At 42.9% G+C, this 16,873-nt stretch overlaps 1 protein-coding gene across 10 annotated transcripts in view; it reads right to left on the reverse strand.

Annotated features, from left to right (window-relative positions):
* Positions 1-16,873, reverse strand: part of ADARB1 (adenosine deaminase RNA specific B1) — a 237,759-nt gene that overhangs the window by 21,551 nt on the left and 199,335 nt on the right. For all 10 annotated transcript variants that reach the window (XM_053565096.1, XM_053565091.1, XM_053565099.1 and 7 more), the window contains 4 exons: positions 14,973-15,141; positions 14,229-14,377; positions 12,985-13,153; positions 945-1,126 (listed from right to left, as the gene is read on the reverse strand). In XM_053565096.1, coding sequence (XP_053421071.1) covers positions 945-1,126; positions 12,985-13,153; positions 14,229-14,377; positions 14,973-15,141 — 669 coding nt within the window. The remainder of the gene's footprint in view (positions 1-944; positions 1,127-12,984; positions 13,154-14,228; positions 14,378-14,972; positions 15,142-16,873) is intronic.

Below are 16,873 nucleotides of genomic sequence, written 5' to 3' on the forward strand. Positions count from 1 at the left end.
TGTCTCTGTGCGCCAGACCCCACGTTCCCCCAAAGGCCTCCATGGATGAACAGGAAGGCGAGTGACAGGAGGAGGAAAGCGCCCTCCCCTCAAAGGCAGAGCACAGAGAGGCATAACTACTTCCTGACTCACGAGCAATTCATACACCACACACAACAAAATACTTGGAAAGGCACTGATCTATGGTTTCAACTGACTCACCAGCAGGTCCCATGTCTGTTTTGTTTCCCTAGAAAACATGGGTTTAGATGCAGGGGCTGTAAAATCTAACCCCCTCTTCCCTGCTGTGCTCTGACGAACATGCTTTCAAATGAACTCACACGCTGTTCTCGAGTTAAGAGGTGCTAGTAGCCAGGCTCCAGGAGACACGGCAGCACACACATGCACACCATAGAAATGTGTTTTAGTTGAGATTATGGTTTTAGTCTGGAGCTTAAAAAAGTAAGTAAAACAATATTTTTAAAAGGATGGAAATACCTTAACTGTGTCCTTTTAAATAAGGGTGAGCTTAGAAGTTAGGACCCTTGAGTTCAAAAGTTCCTGTTCACTTTACTGTTAGCCACTGAAATTCTAAAAAAAGAAAAAAAAAAAACACCAGTAGTAAAGAGCATCAAGGGTAGGGTAGGTGCAGATACCATGAACCATCACCCGCCTGTCACCGGCACCTTGGTTGCAACCGTCACCACCTTCCCAGAGCCAGACCGGGCACCAGGAGCTACCCAAGCACAGCACCAAGTCAGTTGGGGAACGCTGCCGCTGATGGAATTTTCACAGCATCTACGAGTCTCTGCCACTGAGACAGGTGAATACGGCAGGTGGCCAGCCCTGCCGTGACTACTTCTGTGAATGGCAATGTTGGCCACTAGGCCAGAGCGGCTGGGGATGGCTGCTCCTGTTCCTGAGGACCTAGAGAGGCTAGATGGCCACACCCAGGAGATACTTGCCGCTGAGCAGAGGCTTGTTGAGCATGTACAGTGGCGGCAGGTCCTCGATGTTGGAGATACGCTGGTACATGGCCCTGGAGAGGTGGTCCCCATGGTACAGGCTGCCCAGGATGATGCTGGAGAAGTAGATGGGCTCCACAAAGATGCTGAGCAGGGAGCCCTGGATCCCCACCACGTTCCAGCTGTGGGAGAGAGCACACCGCTCAGAGGGCAGCACCAGTGGGCACCAGCCCAGCTACATGCACACACGGAGATGCTGCCACCTCCACGGAGATCTCAACCAACTAAAAATATTACCAAGAAAAACAACAAACTGACTTAGCAATATAAAAATGTAAAATTTGAAAGGAAACATCCACTTAAAAGTTATTTTAAACTGTGAAATGACTTGTTGCCAATCTGCTTTCCCATGCTGACATATTTACAGAAGTGTAGTTTTAAAAAGGTACGTGCGTTTCCTGTAAGAAATGTGTGGTTTGTCACAGTGGTCCCTCCCTACTCACAGTTTCACCATCAGATTTTGAGTTACCCATAGTCAAGATGGTCTGAAAACATTACAAGGAAAATTCCAGATATGAACAGTTCATAAACTTTGGATTTGACACCGTTCTGAGTAATGAGATGAAATCTCTCGTTGTCCTACCTGGGTGTGAATCCTCTTGTCTGGCTGTCTAGCCCTAAATACTACAACTGGATCACTACTCAGGAGCCATCTCAGTGATCAGACCCATTGCCACTGTGCACAGTGCTTGTGTTCAAGTAACCCTTATTTCACTTAATAACGGACCCAAACTTAAGAGTAGTGCTGCTGGCTCAGCGCCCACAGCTCAGTGGTTAGGGTGCCCACATATACCAGGGCTGGTGGGTTGGAATCTGGTCCGGGCCTGCTAAATAACAATGACAACTACAACAAAAAAAATAGCCAGGCGTTGTGGTGGGCGCCTGTAGTTCCAGCTACTTGGGAGGCTGAGACAACAGAATCGCTTAAGCCCAACAGATGGAGGTTGTTGTGAGCTGTGATGCCACAGCACTCTACTGAGGGCGACATAGTAAGACTCTGTCTCAAAAAATGAGAGTAGAGCTGCTGGCACACAATTACCACTTCTGTTTCACTAGTAGTCATCGCTGTTCATCTCTCACTGTGCTAATCTATAACTAGACTTCATCACAGGTGTGTGATGGGCTGGAGAACCCTGCATGAGGAGGGATCCTTGTGTAGGCTTCAGCACCCACTAGGAGTGTTGGCACCTGTGGCTAAGGAGGGTACTGAACTTCTTATAAAGACAATAGCACTCAAAAGAGCCCTTCAAAACATTAAAATGGGTATTTCCTGTTCCTCTGAATCAAGGTTCAGTTCAGAGTGGGAGCCCCTGGGAGCCAGCTTGCCCCTCGAGTTCCTGCCTCACACACATCTGACCCCTCCGCCTGTCCACAGGCCAAAGACCTCTGCTCCCTTGGGGCTACAGCACCCTGAGCTTCCACTGGCCTCACTTTTCTGGGGCCATATGTGGAGGGAAGGGACAGCCTGGGAGCCAAGCAATGAAAAGGCAAACAAATAAAGAGCTATGAAGGAGGAGAAAACAACTGAAGAGGTAGTGCAGGATTTTGTTAAAAGAAATGGGGTGCCAACTTCAAGGAGGGGTTCTTAAGGGAGACAGTGAAGCTAGAGAAGAAAAGGGGGCCAGGGGGACTGAGTGGGGTGGGGAAGGATAGAAGCAGGGGAACTGAGGGGCCAGCAGAAGATTAACAAGTGGGGTTTAGCCTATGACTTCCACATGGCAGACGAGGAAGACACTGAGCTCACCACAGGATGTGGACCACAGCACCTCTGTGGAAACTCTAGAGACACACTGTGATGCTACAGCACCCAGACCTCTATGAAACCAGCAAATTGGAAATCCAAAAACAGACCCATATGATGAATAAAAGATATGAAGAGATTAGAAAGAATATAGCAGAACTTTAAGAAGTGAAGGAGTCAATCAGGGAACTTAAAGATGCAGTAGAGTATCAACAACAGATTAGACCATGGAGAAGGAAGAATCTCAGAGCTAGAGGACAAGGTTCTAAAGCTAACCCAGAGGCAGAAGGGAGAAAAAAGCAGAGAGTTTGCTTAGAGAATTATGGGACTTCATGAAGTGCTCTAACGTATGATGTATTAGGTACCCTGAAGGAGAAAAAGAATGACCCAAAGGAATAGAAGTCCCACCAGAAGATATCATAAATGAAAATTTCCCAAGCATCACCAAAGGTGCTGGCACACTCCTTTTAGAGGGATATCGAACCCCAGGTTGTCGCAACACAAACAGAGCATCTTCAAGGCAATTGTAATGAATCTGTCCAGAGTCAAGATGAAAGAGAAAATTCTGCAAGAGGCCAGGAGTAAGTGCCAAAGGACTTACAGGGGCAGATGCATCAGGGTAACAGGGACTTTTTTTTAGCTGAAACATTCCAAACCAGAAGAGAATGGTCATCTACCTTTAACCTTCTTAAACAAAACAATTTTCAGCCAAGAATTCTGTACGCTGCATCAAATTTGATGGCAAAATCAAATCTTTTACTGACATGCAAACATTGAAGTAATTCACCATAACAAGAGCAGCTCTATAGGAAATACTCAGACGTGGTCTCCACACTGACCATCATAAAGGACCACCAAAAAAGTAAATCTCCAGAAACTAAAGGACAAAATCTAACTTCCATAATGGTGCAAAAGATGAAACTAAGCAACAGACTTTCACAAAATAAGATGGCTACAACTCCACCTTAATGATTAATTCTCTCAATAAATGTAAATGGCTTGAATTCCCCACTGAAGAGACACAGGCTGGCTGATTGGATAAAAAAAGCACAAGCCATCTATATGCTGTCTACAGGAAACAGACCTAGCTTCAAAGGACAAAACAAGACTCGGTGAAAGGTAGGAAAACAATATTTCAGGCAAATGGAGATCAGAAGAAAGGAGGGGGTCATAATTTTATTGTCAGATACAAGTGGCTTTAAAGCAACTAAAGCTAAAAAAGACACAGATGGTCACTTCATACTGGTCAAGAGAACAAAATAACAAGAAGACATTTCAATTGTAAATATTTATGTACCCAACTTAAATGCTTCCAGATTTATAAAATGAACCTTAATTGGTTTGAAAAATATGATATCCAGTAACACCATAACAGCTGGATACTTTGACAGCTCTCTGATAGAACTGGACAGATTCTCTAAACAGAAAGTAAACAAAGAAACAAGGAACTTAAACACCACCCTAGAACAACTATGCTTAATAGACATACACACAATGTACCATCCCAAAGCCAAGGAATATAAATTCTTTTTGACGGCTCATGGAACATACTTCAAAGCAGATCATAATCCTAGGACACAAATCAAAACTCAACAAAATTAAAAGAATTGAAATTATACCTGGTATCTTTTCAGACCATGAGGCAATAAAGGTGGAATTCAAATCCAGTAAAAAATTTCATCCCCGCTCAAAAGCATGGGAACTAAACAACCTTATGCCGAATGACAGTTGGGTCATGGAGGAGATAAAAGGGGAAAATACCAAATTCCTTGAACATAACGACAACAAAGCTATAAGCTACCTAAGTCTTACAAGAGAAATTTATCACATTAGATGACTACATTTGAAAAAAAAGAGAGCACATCAACAACTTAACGAAGGCTCGGCACCAGTAGCTCAGTGGTTAGGGTGCCGGCCACATACACCGGGGCTGGCAGGTTTGAACTTGGCCCAGGTCTGCTGAACAACGATGACAACTACAACAAAAAGAATGGCCAGGTGTTGTGGCGGGCACCTGTAGTCTCAGCTACTTGAGAGGCTGAGGCAGGAGAATCACTTAAGCCTGGGAGTTTGAGGTTACTGTGATCTGTGATGCCACAGCACTCTACTGAGGGCAACATAGTGAGACTCTGTCTCAAAAAAGCAAACTAAAAACCAAACAAACAACAAAAACAACCTAAAGAAGCATCTCAAGGAAATGGAAAAGAAAGAGCAATTAATCCCAAACCTAGCAGAAGAAAAGAAAGAATCAAAATTAAATCAGAAATAAATACAATTGAAAACAAAAGATTCAGAAAATTAATGAAACAAAAATTTGGTACTTTAAAAAGACGAACAAAAAAATTAATAAACCTTTAGCCATATTAAGTGGAAACAGAACAGACTTCTAATAACCTCAATCAGAAATGAAAAAGGGGAAATAACAGATACCATAGAGATTAAGAGATTATCTCTGACTACTACAAGAAACTCTTTTCCCAGAAATTTGACAATGTGGAGGAAATGGACCAATATCTAGAATCACACCATCTCCCTAGCCTTAACCAGGAAGAAACAAATCTCTTGAATAGACCAATATCAACTGCTGAAATTGAAGAAACAATAAAAAAGCTTCTAACAACAACAACAAAATCCCTGTACCAGATGACTTTACACTAGAATTATATCAAACCTTCAAAGAAGAGCTTGTCCTATGCTATTCCAAAACACTGAGAAAGAAGGAAGCTTCCCCAACATGTTCTATGAAACAAACATCACCCTGACTCTAAAACCAGGAAAGGACCCAACTAAAAAGGAGAACTACAGACCAGTTTCACTGATAAATGTCAATGCAAAAATGCTCAATAAAATTTTAGCAAAAAGATTACAGTTGCACATTAAAAAAATTACACATCATGATCAAGTAGGGTTTATGCTAGGAATGCAAAATTGGTTTAACAACACAAATTCACAAATGTAATATATCATATCAATAGAAGCAAAAACAAAGATCATAATGTCCCCTCAATAGATGCAGAAAAAGCATTTGACCAAATTCAGCATCCTTTCCTAACAGAATACTTAAGAAAACAGGTATAGATGGCATATTACTTAAACTGATTGAATCCATCTATGACAAACTCACAGCCAGTATCATACTGAATGGAGTAAAACTGAAAGCTTTTCCACTTAGAACTGGAACCAGACAAGGATGTCCACTATTGCCACTGCTATTCAACATAGTTCTAGCCAAGGCAAAAGAAGAATATTAAGGGCATCTGAATGGGGGCAGAGGAGGTATTATCCTGGGCAGTGTTGAATACACTGATATATTCTTCTTAGTAAAGTATCACACGAATGGAAAAGCAAGTATCCAATGTACTCAGTACGAATGTGAAGCCAGTCGACTAACATGCCACACAAGAGAAAAATTCAGTTCCATTTAAGACATGGGGAGGGGACAGGAGAAGGGGCAGGGGGAGTGAGGGGTGAGTGTGCTCCCACTTAATGGGCACAGTGTAAGGGTATATGGCACACTTGAGTGCAGGACACAACCACAACAGGGACTCTTCCTAACAAATGCAAACATTGTAACCTAATTTTTTGTACCCTCACAGTAATCTGAAATAAAAAAAAAATAAAAATTAAAAATAAAGAGAGAGATCATGAGACCAAGGTTCAGGCTTTCTGAAGTCTGTCCAAGGGCCTGGCTTCTGTCTTGCCTGACTCACAGCAGTGACGGGACTGCTGCCAGAGCTCGGGTGCCCAGAAAACAGAGGCAAACACCACACAAGAGCTACAGTTCTCTAGGCAGATACCAGGGGGAGCAAGAAACTTGAAAAAACTTGAGAGGTCCTAGGAGCTACAGCCAGCGGGAGGTGAAGACCCCCCTGCACAGAGCCAGTATATAAAGAGCGGCAGAGATGGTTCTTTTTATAAATGTCCAAATCCTGGCAATAAAATTTACAAGGCATAGAAAAGACAGAGAAACAGAGCCCTTCAAAGGACCAAATATAAACTTCCAGGAACTGACCCTAACGAAATGCAGATTTATGAGCTATCTGACAAAGAATTTAAAATAACTGTCATAAAGATGCTTAATGACCTAAAAGAGAACAAAGACTACTAAACAAAACCAGATTAATTCTCCATGTACAAAATGAGAATATCAACAAAGAGACAGAACTATAAAAAAGAACCAAACAGAAATTCTGCACCTGAAAAACATAATAAGTGAATTGAAAAATTAATTAGATGGGTACAACAGAAGACTCAATCATGTAGAAGAAAGAATAGTAAACCTGATGACAGGTTACTCAATCATTGAGTCAGAGGAGTTAAAAAAAAAAAAAAGGACGAAGAGAAGTGAAGAGAGTCTGAGAACTTATGGCACACCATCCAACAGGTAGAAACGCACACTCCAGGACCAAAGGCAAGAGGGACAGAACAGAACTAACAGCTTATTTGAAGAAATAAGGGCTGAAAAGCTCCCCAAATCTGAGGAAATAAATGAGCCATACAGATCAAGCTCAATGAAATGAATTAGCAAGTCACATTTGAATCACACTGTCTGAAGCCAAAAAAGGACAAAATCTTAAAAGCAGCAAACGAAAAGCCACTGGTCACATATATGGGAGCATCCAAAAGACCACGAGCAGCTTTCTCAGCAGAAACTTTGTAAGCCAGAATGGAGTGGGATGATATATTTCAAGTGCTAAAAGGGGGAAAAAAATTAACCAAGAATACTTTTTTATGTCAATAACATCTTCAAAAAGGAAGAAAAAATGAATACTTCTGCAGATAAACAAAAGTAGAGAGAGTTCAGATAAACAAAAGTGAAGAGAGCTCATTACCACTAGACCCACTTTACAAGAAATACTGAAGGGAGTCCTTCAAGTTGAAATAAAAGGACAACAGATACAACACTGTAAGCTGTATAAAAGCTTAAGATTTCCTGTAAAGGTAAATATGTGGAAAAATACAGCACCATGTAATTTTGGTGCACAGAATTTAAATGATGAAAACAAAAAATTAGAGATCTATATTGATGGATATACATTATATAAAGATGTAATCTGTGACATCAATAACATAGTATGAGGGGGTCGAACTTTAATATGTAACTGAAGTTGTTACCGGTTTAAAATAGAACTCTATAATTTTAAGATGTTTTATGTAAATATCTGTAGAACAGACACAAAAAGAAATGAGAATCCTATCATTATTAAAAAAAAAAAATCAAAGAAACAGTGGGGCTGCTGGACCAAATGGTAGGTCTAGTTTCTTCAGGGTTTTTCAACACAATTCTCCATAGAAGCTGCGCTAGTCTGCAGTCCCAGCAACAGTACATAAGAGTTATTTTCCTTCAATGAATCCCCAACAATAAAAAAAAAAAAGTTATTTTCTTTCCACATCCATGCCAGCATCTGTTGTTTTAGAACTTTTTAATATGAGCCATTCTCATTGGAGTTATTAGGTGATAACCTCATTGTGGTTTTGATTTGCATTTCCCTAATAGACAGTGAGCATTTTTTCATGAGTTTTTTGGCCATTAGTATATCTTCACTTGAATAGTTTCAAGCGAGCTTAAGATAATATAGAGAAGATTCAAATAACTAAAATCACAAATAAAAAAATGAATACTCTATATTATAACCAATGGCACTGAAATAGAAAGCATTTTCAACACTATGAATAACTGTACACCATCAAACTGGAAAACCTAGAAGAAATGGATAAATTCCTAGAAACACAAACTTACCAAGATCATGAAGAAATATAAAGTCTAAACAGACCATTCATGAGTAAGAACATTGAGTCAGTAATCAAAAACCTCCCAAGAAACAAAAACTCAGGACCATAAGGCTTCACTAGAGAATTCTACCAGATATTACGAATAATTAAACCCAATCCTCCTGAAACCCTTCCAAAAAAAGGAAGAGGAAATAACATTTCCAAGCTCAATTCTATGATGTCAGTCCTACCCCAATGTCAAAGTCAGACTAAGACAATACAAGAAAAGAAAACTACACACCATTATCTCTGATAAATATTAATGCAGAAATCCTCAACACAATACTAGCAAAATGAATTCAATAGCACATTAAAAAAGATAATGCACCATGACCAGGCAGGATTTATTCCTGGAATGTAAGGATGGTTCAACACATGAAAATCAGTCAATATAATACAACACATTAGCAGAATGAAGGACAAAAACCACACAATCATCTCAGTTGATACAGAAAAGGCATTTGACAAAATTCAACACCTTTTCATGATAAATACTTTTGACAAACTAGAAATACAAACTACCTCAATATAATAAAGTCATTTATGAAAAGCTCACAGCTAACACTCAGTGGTGAAGGACAGAAAACTGTTGCTTTTAAGATCAGAACAGGCCTGGCATGGTGGCTCATGCCTGTAAGTCAAGTATTTTGGAAGGCTGAGATGGGAAGACTGCTTATGGCCAGGAGTTTGAGCTTGCAATGAGCTATAATCACACCAGTGCACTATAGCCTGGCCAACAGAGCAGGACCCTGTCTCAAAAAAAAAAAAAAAAAAATCAAGAATAAGGCAACACTGTCCACTTACGTCACTTCTATTCAACATAGTATTAGAAGTTGTAGCCAGAGTACAAAGGCATGAAAAAGAAATAAAAGGCTCTCAAAATAGAAAGGAAAAAATAAAATTGTATTTGTTTGCATATAATATGACTTTATATAGAAAACCCTGACAATTCCAACAAAAAATTGTTAGAATCAATCAATCAATTCAGCAAAGAATAGGATATTAAATCAAGACATGAAAATCAGTTCCATTTCTCTACACTAACACTGAACAATCTGGAAAGAAAATTAAGAAAATGATTTCATTTATAATAGCATCAAAAAGTATAAGATATTTAGTAATAAATCTAATCAAGGAAATGAAAGATTTATACAATCAAACTAAAAAATACTGCTAAAAGAAATGAAAGATGAAAAAAAAAGTAAACATAGCCCATGTTCATGAGTTAGAAGACTTAATATTGTTAAGATGTCCATACTAACCAGAGCAATCTACAGATTCAACACCATTCCTATCAAAAGAACAATGGCATTTTATGCAGAGAAATCCACCTCCAAATTTATATGAAATCTCAGGGTACCATGGATAGCCAAAACAATTTTGAATTAAGAATTATAAAGTTGGAGGTTTCATACTTCCTGATTTCAAAATATATTATAAAGCTACAGTCATTAAAACAGTGTGACACAGGCATAAAGATACATATATAGCAATGGAGTAGACTGGCCAGAAATAAACCCTTTGGTATATGGTCAAGTGACCTTCAACAGGGCGACAAGACCACTCAACGGAAAAGGACTTGGAGAAGACATGGAATTTTCTCACTGTGAACTATGAAAGGAACTCTGCAAATGTAGAAGACAAAGGTATGAGATCCAAAAAACAAATGGGCCAGGGATATAACCTGAGAATCCAAAGAAGGTGAAGGATGAACAGTTAATGTGTAACCCAAAGGGCACTCAACATTCCAGTGATAAGAGAAGCGTGAATTAAAAGCACTAGATACAGTTAATAAAATGTGGGGAGAACTAATTTAATGCATTGGTGTGCCAACTGGTGTGACTGTTCTGGGGTGCAATCTGATATTACTTTGTGAAGTTATAATATGTATGTCTCCTGAATATATGTCCCAAGAAACTCTAGCAAAGGTCTATCGTGCGTTATGTTTAGGGATATTCAAGGTTACATGTCCAAAGAGTTACAGGAAATCTAAGTGTTCTATCGGGAGGGAAATGGCCCATGACTATGATGGAATATGTGGAAAAGCCAGAAGTAATGAATTGGCTTTTGTTTGGAGCACTGGGGACAGTTTCAAAAACACAGGGTTGAATGAAACTATAAGAAACAGAATGGGATGTATACCAATATACCATTTTTTGAATTAACAGCATATACATGCATACCCCAAAGTAACACTAATATGTGTTTTTCAAGAATACACACACACAAGTACACAGTAAAGTAAACATATCCCAGTGCCCAAGTGTATGACTGACCCAGCTCCCTGAGGTTCCCCTCCAACATCAACACAAAAGGCTCTCGCACACACGTGTGTTAATGTCAGTGGCTTGTGGGTGGGCAGTCAACAGCCTTTCTCTGTGGGAACCGCTATGATTCTAAGGAAGGAGACTTTTATTTTACATGCGTTTATACCACAGAATGATTTTTTTACCATTTGTTTGTGTTTTTTTTTCCCAAATAAACATTAATTTAAAAACAACAAAAACAAACAAACAAACAAACAAAAAAACAAAAAAGAACTACTGGAACTAATACCGGCATCTGCAAAAAACGAGTTTTCCAAAATCTGATCTGGATGTAGGCTTAGAGAGAGAGGGTTCCCCAGCACCTGAGGATTAGGGGCACATCTGTAGAGCCCCTGACCTACGCCCAACCTAGCACCGGGCATAGGTGGCTGGGATGCTCCCTGTGCCTGGGACTCAGTGTCTGTGATAAATGCAAATATCAATTATCCAAAATGTTAACTGAATGGTGAATATGACTATCTGCTATTAATGGGGGGAAGCAAAATTTTTAAAATGTCATAGCCTATAGCACATTAAATACTATTTAATGTGCAATGTAACCTAGAAACCCATGTTAAAATGCATGGTGAGAGCTGAGATGCTTGTTGTGAAGGACAAGCAGGGTAAGAAGCCTGAAGCTGCGTGTGAAGGCCCCGCCCCATTCAGATCCTCAGCCCTCAGAGAGCACCTGAGGGAGCACCCTGCCCCATTCAGACCCTCAGCTCTCAGAGAGCACCTGAGGGAGCACCCTGCCCCATTCAGATGTCCAGCCCTCAGAGAGCACCTGAGGGAGCACCCTGCCCCATTCAGACCCTCAGCCCTCAGAGAGCACCTGAGGGAGCACCCTGCCCCATTCAGACCCTCAGCTCTCAGAGAGCACCTGAGGGAGCACCCTGCCCCATTCAGATGTCCAGCCCTCAGAGAGCACCTGAGGGAGCACCCTGCCCCATTCAGACCCTCAGCCCTCAGAGAGCACCTAAGGGAGCACCCTGCCCCATTCAGACCTCCAGCCCTCAGATAGCACCTGAGGGAGCACCCTGCCCCATTCAGACCCTCAGCTCTCAGAGAGCACCTGAGGGAGCACCCTGCCCCATTCAGATGTCCAGCCCTCAGAGAGCACCTGAGGGAGCACCCTGCCCCATTCAGACCCTCAGCCCTCAGAGAGCACCTAAGGGAGCACCCTGCCCCATTCAGACCTCCAGCCCTCAGAGAGCACCTGAGGGAGCACCCTGCCCCATTCAGACCCTCAGCCCTCAGAGAGCACCTAAGGGAGCACCCTGCCCCATTCAGACCTCCAGCCCTCAGATAGCACCTGAGGGAGCACCCTGCCCCATTCAGACCCTCAGCCCTCAGAGAGCACCTGAGGGAGCACTCTGCCCCATTCAGACCCCCAGCTCTCAGAGAGCACCTGAGGGAGCACCCTGCTCTATTCAGACCCTCAGCTCTCAGAGAGCACCTGAGGGAGCACCCTGCTCTATTCAGACCCTCAGCTCTCAGAGAGCACCAGAGGGAGCACTCTGCCCCATTCAGACCCCCAGCTCTCAGAGAGCACCTGAGGGAGCACCCTGCTCTATTCAGACCCTCAGCCCTCAGAGAGCACCTGAGGGTGCACCCTGCCCCATTCAGACCCTCAGCCCTCAGAGAGAACCCGAGGGAGCACCCTGCCCCATTCAGACCCTCAGCCCTCAGAGAGCACCTGAGGGAGCACCCTGCCCCATTCAGACCCCCAGCTCTCAGAGAGCACCTGAGGGAGCACCTTGCCCCATTCAGACCCCCAGCTCTCAGAGAGCACCTGAGGGAGCACACTGCCCCTGACCCCCAGCTCTCAGAGAGCACCTGAAGGAGCACCCTGCCCCATTCAGACCCCCAGCCCTCAGAGAGCACTTGAGGGAGCACCCTGCCCCATTCAGACCCCCAGCTCTCAGAGAGCACCTGAGGGAGCACCCTGCCTCTGACCCCCAGCTCTCAGAGAACACCTGAGGGAGCACCCTGCCTCTGACCCCCAGCTCTCAGAGAGCACCTGAAGGAGCACCCTGCTCCATTCAGACCCTCAGCGAGCACCTGCTACACCAGAGTAGGGATAGGGACAAAAGCCAGAGGGGAGGAGAGAAGCGGGGCGCAGGGATCGCGTGCAGGGACGTGGCTGCAGAGTGCCCCTTACCGTGCTATTTTGTCGCTGCAGGACATGGTGAGCAGCCTCTCCCCCTGTAGCACCCCGTCCCATGTCTGGATGCTCGCGTTGGACCGCACTGGAATTGTCCCCTCGCCAGATTCTATTTTGGTTCGAAGCTGACCTCTTGCTTTACGATTTGGATGTCTATCTGCTGGTTCTGAGAGGGAAAAGTAGGGTTAAAACCCCACAGACAGCAAATCTCTAATTTATTGAAAAGCATATCTAACAATACCCTACAAATTTAAAATACTGTTTTTGCATATATATGTCTATGTTTATATCATATACACAAACACACCTACAACATAAGGACATAAAATGAACCAAATTCACAAAAGTGGTCTCCTTGGGAGTTGGAGAAAAAAGGGGGTTTCTATTTTAACTGAAACGATTTATTTCTATCATTAAAAATGAACTGTAGCAAGTAGGACATGATGCTAACACGTGCCGATTCTGAGTGACGGCTACTTGGGCATTATTAGTATTCTTCCCTTATATTTTTAAAACTTCAAAAATAAACCCAGACAGATGCAGAAATAAATCTATGAGAAGTGTGCTAAAACAGAATCCACAGTGACTAGTCTGGATTACATGAATATGGGTGATTTTAATGTTCTTATATTTTAAAAAATATTTAGCAGTTTTTCACAGTGAGTATATATGTTGTTTTTACAACCAAGGAAAATAACATAATCGACATCTATTTGGAATAAACCCTGCTTCAGTTTGGGAGAAGGGATGTGGGTACAAATTACTAAAAAACAGAAGTGCTAACCTCATATGCAAACAAGGATGCAATAAAATAGGACTTCAATAGTGATCCTGCTTTCCTTAGCATCTATCTGCTTCTGAAATACCAGCCAAAGGCTGTAATCACACATTCAGTAAACCATAATTCATCAGAGATATGGAGGCCCACATGCATCTCTGATGATGTAGAGATAGTTATTAACCAAATTTAAATAGAGATAATTTTTTATCTAATACCTTCACTTTATTTTAATACTTGGTTAATCAGAATAAGCATTTCATTCATCAACATTTTCTAATTATGTTAATAGAAAATTAAGACTTCCATGTTTTTATAGAGCTTCCGATTATATCCACATCCAACACTAAAATTTTAAAAAGAGAGAGGAGGACATTAATGTAGGGTTGTTATTTTATGTGTTGCTAGGTAATGATACATCTTCTTGAGAAACAGTCAATTGTTAGAAAATTGAGTCTTATACCTTCCAGGATGGGCTCATGTGGTGAGAAAATCCTGGCATCTCCACAGGGAGAGGTGCTGATATACAGATGGAACTGGACATTCTCCTTCAGTTTAAACCCTCCTCGCTCAGATTTCTGAAAGATGGATCTTTTCTGATCATCTTTGCTACTGAAAGGAAAAAGTTGCAAAAGTCACATTTAAAGCTATATCTAGTCAAAATTTAGTCTATCATAGCTAAAAAATGATTTTCAGAGGCCAGTATTTTCAACAGGGGAAAGATAAGTTTCAATCAGAACATTAATTGTATATGTTTATAGTCATTACAACAGCTCTTGTCCCCTCAATAATGGATGTGTCATCCAAATGTAAGCAGCTTTTCCTTCTCACTTATGACTTTAAAACAGAGAGACCACTTGTGGGAAACGTCTTTGTAAGGAAAATCAGTTTAGACACATGATTAGCACTTTCTAGAAACAGTGATTAGCATAAAAATGACCATGTTTACTGAACAGACTTAAAATTTATGGCCATATTATGTACATGTGTACAGATGTGTCTATGCAAGTGTGTGTTCTATAATTTAGTGAACTCTACTTCAGAGCTTCAGCATTATGGAAAAGAGGGATTCAATCTTATTATTACTGATAAAGTCAACATTTTGAGTTTTTTCAGTGATTACAGAAACAATGAAAGTTTTGCAATGTTTTTTAATGAGAAAAACTGGTTTTAATAACAGCGTCCTTTACTTTCCTATTGAACTTACTTTAAGTAAAGCTCAAGTTGTGTGTACAGAAATCTAAGCAAGGACCTTCGAGATATTATCTCCGCATGGCAGTCATTGAGTGCGAGTCCGCGGTCGCTCATGTACTCGCCATTAATGCATTTTGTTCCCGTGGAGACACTGATCACTTTGGCATCTTTGACATCCGTGCCTGGAAAACAAACGAGAAGCTGTCTGCTGCCTTGGTTGTGCCTGCTGCCTGTGCTCCTGCGCTGGTGCCCTCAGTGACTCGCCTTTCCAGGGGACACAGGATTCCCAAGCTCACCCCATACATCCCCTCACACCTGCTTTTAGCTGGCACAGCTGCACACTGTGGGTCACCTTGCCTGTGAGCAGATTCTAGACTCAAGGAAGTTACTTCTTCTGGAAGGTGGAAGTGTTTTCTTGAACATTCACCACTGGTGCAGCTGGGGACGCTGCCCTATACTGACTAATCTGCTGATTAACTTCAGTGTCAAATATCGAAGCACCACAGGGGCAGGAGGGGATAGTTCACGGGCACCAGAGGGAAAAGAAGGAAGGAAGGAACTCGCCATGTTCCATCAGTCTCTGTCCTGGTAACCATGCTGGGTGGGAGCACGAGCGACGGAGACTTCCATAGAGAGGCACTCCAAATCCACTGACAAGAGCCCCCAACCACTACCTGAGTAAGCTCATGTGCCTCATAGTTAACTGGGTAGATGGTTCTCCACAACAAGTGATTGGCATGTGCAGAGGTGTCAGACGGATCATCCTCCACGCCAAGGGACCGGCACATGCAGGGGTGTCAGGTGGCTCATCCTCCACACCAAGGGACCGGCAGACGTAGGAGTGTCAGGTGGATCATCCTCCACACCAAGGGACCGGCACACACAGGGTGTCAGGTGAATCATCCTCCACACCAAGTGACCAGAATGCGCAGGGGTGTCAGGTGGGTCTTCCTCCACACCAAGTGACCAGAATGCGCAGGGGTGTCAGGTGGGTCGTCCTCCACACCAAGTGACCAGAATGCGCAGGGGTGTCAGGTGGGTCTTCCTCCACACCAAGTGACCAGAATGCACAGGGGTGTCAGGTGGGTCGTCCTCCACACCAAGTGACCAGAATGCGCAGGGGTGTCAGGTGGGTCGTCCTCCACACCAAGTGACCAGAATGCGCAGGGGTGTCAGGTGGGTCGTCCTCCACACCAAGTGACCAGAATGCACAGGGGTGTCAGGTGGGTTGTCCTCCACACCAAGTGACCAGAATGCGCAGGGGTGTCAGGTGGGTCGTCCTCCACACCAAGTGACCAGAATGCGCAGGGGTGTCAGCTTGATCGTCCTCCACACCAAGTGACCAGAATGGGCAGGGGTGTCATGTGGATCGTCCTCCACACCAAGTGACCAGAATGCGCAGGGGTGTCAGCTTGATCGTCCTCCATACCAAGTGACCAGAATGGGCAGGGGTGTCATGTGGATCGTCCTCCACACCAAGTGACCAGAATGGGCAGGGATGTCAGGTGCATCATCCTCCACACCAAGTGACCAGAATGGGCATTGAGTCAGTTGGGTCGTCCTCCACACCAAGTGACCAGAATGGGCAGGTGAGTCAGGTGGATTGTCCTCCACACCAAGTGACCAGAATGGGCAGGTGAGTCAGGTGGATTGTCCTCCACACCAAGTGACCATAATTCATGGGAGTATCAGTTGGATCAGCCTTGTTGGCATTCTATTCTGTTCCTGCTACCACCGTTCTCAATTTACAGATATAGATACTAGAGCCCAGGGGGGGCTCATGGCCTGCCCAGGGCCACTCGACTGGCAAGAGCATCTGAGGTCAGAACTCAGACGTCTGGCACTTTCTACACAGCACTGATATCAGCTATAAATTTGGGGTTTGAGCAGATGGTCTGCAGTCAGACACACACT

The sequence above is a fragment of the Nycticebus coucang genome, chromosome 16 (genome assembly GCF_027406575.1).
Source record: "Nycticebus coucang isolate mNycCou1 chromosome 16, mNycCou1.pri, whole genome shotgun sequence".
In the NCBI taxonomy this organism is placed as follows: Eukaryota; Metazoa; Chordata; class Mammalia; order Primates; family Lorisidae; genus Nycticebus; species Nycticebus coucang.